The following is an 8,305-nucleotide window of genomic DNA, read 5'->3' as shown; positions in this document are numbered from 1 at the left end:
AGGTGACTCCAGTCTTTCACGCGAAAAATTTGGTATTTTCCAGAGTCTCAAAGGTGGCGTTTGGCATTAAAACTTCCTGAGTAGTAAATTTATTAGCACCTATGAACCAGACGAATTTTTTTTATTATATAAAAAATATATTACAAAAACAAAAAAAAAATTGCTTATTTTGTTTGTCTACAAATGATTCGAGAAATATTTGTTTTTTTAATCAATATGATGGATTATAACAAGGTTGGGGAAGCCGATATTCACGAACTTCAGTTATTGTTAGAAGTGACAGATTTGTTTAGTTGCTAGGTGCATTTGTCATTTGAGATAATTGAATTAATTAAGAGCACAAGTTAGATATTTAAATTTTATATTTACATTATCATTAGCTGTGTCATTGACAGTGAACCTAACCTCAGACAACTCCAACTATAATATAAATAGTTGAAGTTTTAAAATTAGCAATGAGAGTTGTAGTATTTTTCCACCTTATGTGATGACTTGCTAATATTACGAAATTAGTGATAGACTCATTGTTTTGTCATGAATAGTCTAGACATGGTTTGAACTTAAAGTTCACATAGAAAGGGATGATTCAGTAGAAAGAGAGACTAAGACAGAGAGAGAGAGAGAAAGATTGGTTTTCCATTGGTTTGTGCTGATTTGGTGACAGTCAGGAGGACTTTGAAGACAATGAGCACAGCCGTTACTAACAAAATATTAATAGAGTTAAAAAAATTGTTCGTAGTAACCGATGTGTGTCTATAAGAATAAGAGCAGAGAAAATTAAAGCAAAGCCTATCGAATTTTGATCGTACATTTGGCAAAACGAAAGTCTATACACTCTATGTGCGCCACAATCTGATAGACGACTAGCAGAATAGAAGAGTCCAGAATTAGAAAGACAAATTAAAAATAATTTTTCAAACATGTTTGCTATTGTAACTGGCAAATAAAGAGTGTGTTTATATGACCCAATATGACTTAAGAGAAAAACATAAGAATACTACATGGAAGTGACCAGAGGTGCAGAAAGAGTCTAGAAAGTATTGGGAAGAAAATCAAATTAGTTTACTTTATTATTTATAATTACAATTAGAGGATTATGTCAAGTAGTTTAATTTTTAGACAATATAGTTCAGTCGTTTGAGTACGCCATCAGTACTATTAGTTTTTTTCGATTCAAAGAGACTTGTTTGTAGTGACCTCGTCCCTGAAGATTAGAAAGTCAAAGTGAAAGAATGTTCTCTGAGTTTTACAAATATTAAAGGTCAGAACTCGATGAGTATGACCAGAATATCTAGAGGTAGGTAGCTAGTTTCTGTACAATTTGCGAATTTGTGAAAAAGGAATCGACTAAAGCGATGGTAAATAATCTACGGTATACACATGACTTGGCTTCGTGCTATTTCTGATTGTACGTCAAAAAATAAATTTCATATTAAGCAAAAATTAAAATCCTCGTATATTAAGTATATAAACAATTTCGTAAAGTTTAATACATAAATTTATTAATTATAAGCTTAATTTTCGTCAGAATATGTTTACTAATTTTAGATCTCTATTACAAGATCTTGTGAGAAATTCCTGTGGGATTCAGATCGCACTAAGTTCTTATCTAAAAACAGGTTTTAAGAATTCTTGAAGAATTAATTGGTAGTTATGTCTCAGTAGAATCTTAAGCACTTCATAAATTCACGAAAATTGGTATATCAGTGGCTTATAGCACAGCCACATTAACCTAACCTTATCTTCCATATAGTATCATGTAATAAAATAAATAAATAAATTAATAACTCTTGTATCAGCGTACATTAATTTAGATAGGCTCTAATTTTTGTTAAATTAACGACACAAATTTGTGACGTGGTTTCAATTTTTTACAATTTATGTTGTTGTTATGTTATAAATTTTATTTTTGTATAATTAATTTATGTATAAATAAAATATAATCAAAACACTATAAAGTTATTTTTCAATTAAATTGTTTATCGTAATATTCCGATCATCAGAGATAGTCGTGATATATAAACTATTTTTACTTTTACAAAATCTTTTACAAAAACAATACATCCTTAATTATTTAAAATATATTAATTGTAATAATTACATATGTGTAAATTAATCAATTAAGATAATTTAATTAATATCCAACAATAAATAAACAATCCACATTAATGACTTAAGAATGCTTAATTTCAGTCTAAAATACCAGTTTGTAATTATATTTTTTCACCGTTAAATCGAAATATGCACACATATACCATATATAAAACTATAAACAAATATATGTTTATATTATTATTATTATTTTTTACAAAAGTGTTTATAAATATTTTTATATTAATATTAAAAAAGTCGGGACTTGCTATTAAACGTCATTTGAATTTTGTACACATTTTGAAACAGGATTCCGCACGTAAGCCTCAAAGAAATAAAAAAATTAAATTGTTTAAACACGAAATTATAATAAAAGAATATAAAAAAGCAATAAAAAAAATATTGAAATACATTTATATGTACATATAAGTCTTAAAATAAAAACAGGTGAAAATATATTTTATATATAGTTTTTTTATTCTGTGAATCGAATATACGAGTAGGTATAAGAAGATCATTTGTAAAAATATTAGCAACTTTACTCGTATTATGTTTCTAAGTTGCAAAAGATATTAAATTATTAATTCCATTAATTATACTAATTTAAATATTAATTCAACGGTTCAAGCTATATAAGAAAGGTTGCTTTGGAATTTACTTAGAAATGGAGTATACTTAGCTTTACAAATGCATTCTCAGCGGAAGTGAAAGGGCTCAGGATCGACACTAATATACTATATATATTATTAAATATCTTATATATTTATTTATTTATTCTGTTGTAGCCACTGCACTTGAGCACTTTTACTCTATATTAACTGCGAAGTATCTTCAAACCCCCACTTTACGTCTTGACTGGATTATTGTTTATCACTTTATCAGACTAAGCAATAATTGACCTCAGTACTGCATACCTCCTCGAGGAGTCTGTAACAGAAACTGATATAATATTTTTGACTTGCGCACTTTTACTCTATATTAACTGCGAAGTATCTTCAAAACCCCACTTTACGCCTTGACTGGATTATTGTTTATCACTTTATCAGACTAAGCAATAATTGACCTCAGATCTGCATACCTCCTCGAGGAGCCTGTAACAGAAACTGATATAATATTTTTGACTTATAGCGAAGTAGCAGTTGGCAAAGTGAATACCATGCAATTAATATAGCATATCTGAACTAGATCAATAGGCACAATAATATTTCTGTCATTTGGATAATAAAATGATATACAATAATGAACAGTAAATTCATGATATACGGATTTTTACTCAAACAAACACAAACTTGGCGGCAAAATGAGATCAGTCATGCAAAAGACTGAACAGCTCTAGCCGTTAATAGACCCAACTAAAACTGGAATAATAAAATTAATCAGTAATATTTCCTGAGAAACCTTTCCGAAAAATTATTACATATGATATCGGAAACATAAAATTCTCAAAAAAATTGAATTGGTAAAAGTGATATAGATAGGAATATATGTATTATAAAAATTTTATTTATATATGAAAAACCAAATCACTATGAAGAATTCATCTCTTAATAAAAATCCTAAGATAGTTCTGTCAAGAAAAGGAGGAAGAATTATCAAGTTTCCACATTTTATGCTGATATACTTATAATTGTTGGAAAATTTTTCCTCAAGAACTTTGGAGTATTATTAAAAACTGATATAGGAATCCTTACAAAATTTTAAAAAAAAATTAATTGTATAAGATGCTCAAAATGGGTTTAGAATAAGGAGTACATACATCATAGGAACCCGCTTTAGATAGGAGAAACCAAATCACTATGAAGAATGACATCTCATAATAAGAATCCTGGGATAACACAATGAACCCGTTGTTGGCGGTCTAGGTATATGAAATGGGATTTAACTTCAAATCGAACCTTACTAGATGGCGTCTAATTTATAAAATCGTATATATTTTAAAGTATATCTTATGTAATATTAACACTTAAAGAAGTCTGCTATGTGGGAGCGTGGGTGTCACAAAACCATGTGAAATTTTTAAATCATATGACATAAATCTTATAGCATAAATAGGCATAAACATTTTTTAAAAAAAAAAAAGTTTTTTATTTCATTTTACTTCTGTTTATTAAAATTAACATTAATTTCTATTTTATGTTGAATCTAAACTAAATTATTTTATCACGAAATTAAACAAAATTAAATTTTATTAGTTATATATTTTTTAAAATATGTATTATTAATACAAACTATTTTTAACTCGAATACCTAAAATGGAATACAAAATTGTAGTTTTGTGAAATATTAATTAAATTTTAAAAAGTTTTTGTTCTAAACAAAAAATAAATAAACAAATATTAATATTAATAGAAATTTTAGTATTTATTAAACTTGCCAAGTGTGTGAAGTTTTTTTTATTATTATTATTATTATTTTTATTATTACATGATATGAGTAAAAATAATTAAATATAATAGTGCGCTTTATGCAGATGGTCGATATTAATGTGGATAGAATCAAAGATTTTATAATTTCTGAATCAAATACTCTAATGGATCATTTATTGTTGATATTCATGGTTCACATTTCTTCACCATATGAATGGACTGATAAAATGAGCCACTTTTAGAGAATACGTTTTGTTTGTGGTCTGAGTTGTTTGCTGAGCCCATAGTAGTACCTATAATGAGATAACTAATATTGCACTTGATCTCGTGACTGACTTTAGTGCTGATATCATGGTGTACAAACTCTTTTATAGCTTCAATTGAACCGTGAAGCTTAAGACATAGTGACAATGTATTTGGCGGTAAAAGGTTTCAATTTAATTGCTTCCAAACAAGAAATCTGTGAGAAATATGTGAAAAATTGGGTTAATCGCTGCTAATAGTAGTAGTAGAATTTTCTTTTACTATATACGGGTTTTTTAAATCAACAAATTTATACATTAATTATGATAATATATATACATTAACTATAAATAAATATAATCTAACTAAATTCACATAAATAGTTTTTAATTATTCATTATACGATTATGGCTTTCGTTGTCACTCGGAAATTTGAATATGTAATCTATTTACTGATATAGATGGAACAGTGAGAACTTCAACCTATGGTTGTTAAAAATCCTTCTAATATAATATTTTCTCTATAACGAGTTCTCATTTTCATATAAATCGATAAGATATACCAATTTTCACTATTCAGCAGCTTTATTGAATCGTTTTGGTCTAACGTTTGTTTTCCGATATAAATATTATTTTATTATTAAAGAGTAGACGTGAAACTTGCCCAACAGTCGGTACTGCGGCCAGAAGAGACCTATTTTACCAGTTTCACTATTGATTAAACAAAGCCCGTTAAAGCTTTATGAATAAAGTCTAGAACTAAATCTAGAGAAGAGTTCTTAATCTGCTCTGGTGACAGAAATTCTTTATGATTCCGATATAACTAACTAACTAACATTCTTCTTTACATTCTTCTTTTCTCCAATATTGCATAGTGTGCATCTCGGATCTAAAGAGTTCGTATAGGGAGTGTAGTTGGGCTTTAACAGTGCTCCTCGATTTTTGAAAATATTTCCCTTTGTTTCTGCATGTTCGGAGAAGTAATTGTTGTTGCTTAAGTCAAAATTAGGTTATCTTAATTTTATGATTATCAAAAATTAAATAATAAAATTTTGTTGTTGTTATTTACTACTGTTCAAAACGCCTCTCTATTGAAAACAATAGCTTATATTAAAAATTTGGTTTCTTTCGGCAATACGGAGCTTAAAAATCAATTCACTATAACTAGCATAAATATATGTTATTAGAGTTATTAATTTTAACTAGTTTAATTAAATTAATCTAGGTTTCTGTAACGGAAGTTACCTTAACATTATTAGACGTTGTTACTTATTACAGATTTATATGTGTATGTATGTATATATACTTTGTTTATATTAGTTTAAACTAATCGTACATTTGCAAACGGTATTCCAGTTCAACAAATTAATTATTAATTTAATTAAATGTTAAAAAAAATTTTATGAGTTGGACAAGATTCATCAACACGTTACACACGAATTTGTATTATTAACTATGACGATATATTGTATCTAGTATCTTGTATTTGTAAATAAAAACAAAAATGCTTTTCATTTTTAAATTTTTTATTGGCTCGAATTTGTGCACGCACATATCTTAATAAATATATATACATTATAATTTCGCAAATGGGTGCGAATAAATGAAATATTCCGGTAGTATATAAGGGAGAGAAATTCGGAGTTTACCAAACAGAATCAAACTGTCTATAAGAGAATTAACAACGCAAAGTGAGAAAGAATTGGATTAAAATTAGTCACAAAAACCAAAATCACAAAAGTGTTTTTAAAAAGGATTTAAAGGATTAAACAAACTATATATATAGAAGAATATAACTACAAGAACTTCATTGGATTATTTTACAAAATTTTAATAAATTTAAATTTTGATTAAATAACAAAAAAGTCAATCGTGCATCAACTAACAAAATGACGCAAATGGTAAGTTGAACGCATTCATCATAAAATTTATCTCAAATCGCATGAATCTAGCAAATTCTTTGGAGTTCCATTCAAACGATTTGTATTAAAAATTAACATATTTATGCCATTAAGTGTTTATATACTCGTGCTATAGTTTGATAAATATTTACATATATGCATAAGCATTACTTAATAATAGTATTTTATTTTACTTGCAGCATTTCCTGTTTTGGTTGTATTTATTTACATTGATCAGCATCAAATATCTACACATCGAGGCAAAGCCAGCATCTTCAGATACTGTGATCTTACCTGCAGCATCCAACGTTCAACGCCTTGATAAAGCCTACACCTCAAGTAAGATTGATAGTCGCTTCACACGCTTACGACGTGGTTACTACTATGTGGACGATGACTATGTCGATGAGGTGCCAGTTGCATATGTGCCGGAAGCTGCAAAACGCGCAGCTGAGCGGCGTCAGGATAGAACACGGAACAGTCTGCAATACACTCCTGTTGTGAAATACAAGCATACACGTGCCAAGAAGAAGAAGCTCTTCGTACCAAATTTCTTTGGTTAAATTTGTATGGAAGAGCATGACTGCTCAAAAGTCATCAAAAGTGACAAAAGCATAGCACTGGGGGGATCATAGAACTGGGGAACATAGAACAATTTATGTGTTCACGTGATTGTATTTGTAAGAGTACAAAGTGATTTTTAGATATAATTTTTAAATATTTATATTTTTAAGATTATTTATATAAGTCTGCAAAGCAAACACGTGCCTGCCTTTATATTAGATGTCAAAAAAATTTATTTATAAGTGAAACATGTCTACCTGTATTTACATATACATACATAAAAAAATTTTATACATTTAAAAAGAAACAATTAATGTAACCAAAATCGGTAAAACAAAAAATAAATACATTTATTTTATATTAAAATAGAACAAAATATATATTTTTTACTTATATCTAAACATGAATGGAAAACATTGATAGCCGGTTATATTAAATATTATTGAATTAGAACTAATAGTATAGAAATAAAAAATAGAATATATAGATTTTTTATTATATTTGAACATAAGAGATAATAATTGATACCCAGTTAATGTATAGTAAGGGACTTAACGTCCAAAAGAAATCTTTTGTGCTGAAGTAGAAAGGATTTTTTTTTAAAACCTAGCAACTTAGTTTGGCTTCGCATATTTTTAAATTAATAATTTTTTTTGTTAAGATAAAATAACATATATCACCTTAAGTTCTCACAAAAGTGCTTATTTAAATCAATAAATTATAATACCCAAGTACTTTTATGAGAACCTACTGTTCTCCATGTTAGCGCAATAAAGAAATTATTCATTTAATATATAATATTAAATAAATAATATTTAATTAAGATATTGTTATATATTATATAGTACATGTTATATTACGTTTCTGGAAAAATAATATCTGTGATTATATGCTGCACCATAAAACCGGCAAATACAATACGGATGTAATACAGTCTGACTTTAACTGAGGTAGGTGTGAACGCTTCTGGCTCTTACTGTTGAAGCAGAATTGATGGCGGTGGGAACGAGAGTATATGATGAATCTGTGATATCTAAATGGCTTTTAAAAATGAGAAAAATATAAAGCAGATGTATTGATGAAATAGACAATTCATAGTCCAAATGATTAAAGAAAGGACAGTGAGGTCAACGAACCACC

The 8,305-nt window shown here is 27.9% G+C and overlaps 1 protein-coding gene across 2 annotated transcripts; it reads left to right on the top strand.

The window, feature by feature from the left end:
* The first annotated feature begins 6,373 nt into the window (after positions 1 to 6,373).
* On the top strand, positions 6,374 to 7,391 carry LOC119686073. 2 transcript variants are annotated; one of them, XR_005252873.1, is made up of 3 exons: positions 6,374 to 6,601; positions 6,802 to 7,281; positions 7,336 to 7,391. XR_005252873.1 is itself a non-coding variant. In XM_038100532.1 (2 exons), the coding sequence occupies exons 1-2, from the start codon at positions 6,590 to 6,592 to the stop codon at positions 7,162 to 7,164; spliced, it is 375 nt and encodes a 124-aa protein (XP_037956460.1). In that variant the 5' UTR covers positions 6,374 to 6,589; the 3' UTR covers positions 7,165 to 7,391. The 2 variants fall into 2 exon arrangements, 1 of the variants encoding a protein (XP_037956460.1); XM_038100532.1 differs by having other exon boundaries at positions 6,802 to 7,391.
* Positions 7,392 to 8,305: the final 914 nt, after the last annotated feature.

The sequence above is a fragment of the Teleopsis dalmanni genome, chromosome 2, assembly GCF_002237135.1.
Source record: "Teleopsis dalmanni isolate 2A chromosome 2, ASM223713v2, whole genome shotgun sequence".
Taxonomy (NCBI): Eukaryota; Metazoa; Arthropoda; class Insecta; order Diptera; family Diopsidae; genus Teleopsis; species Teleopsis dalmanni.
The sequence above is the reverse complement of the archived record's forward strand: the minus strand, read 5'-3'. Positions and strand labels throughout refer to the sequence as shown.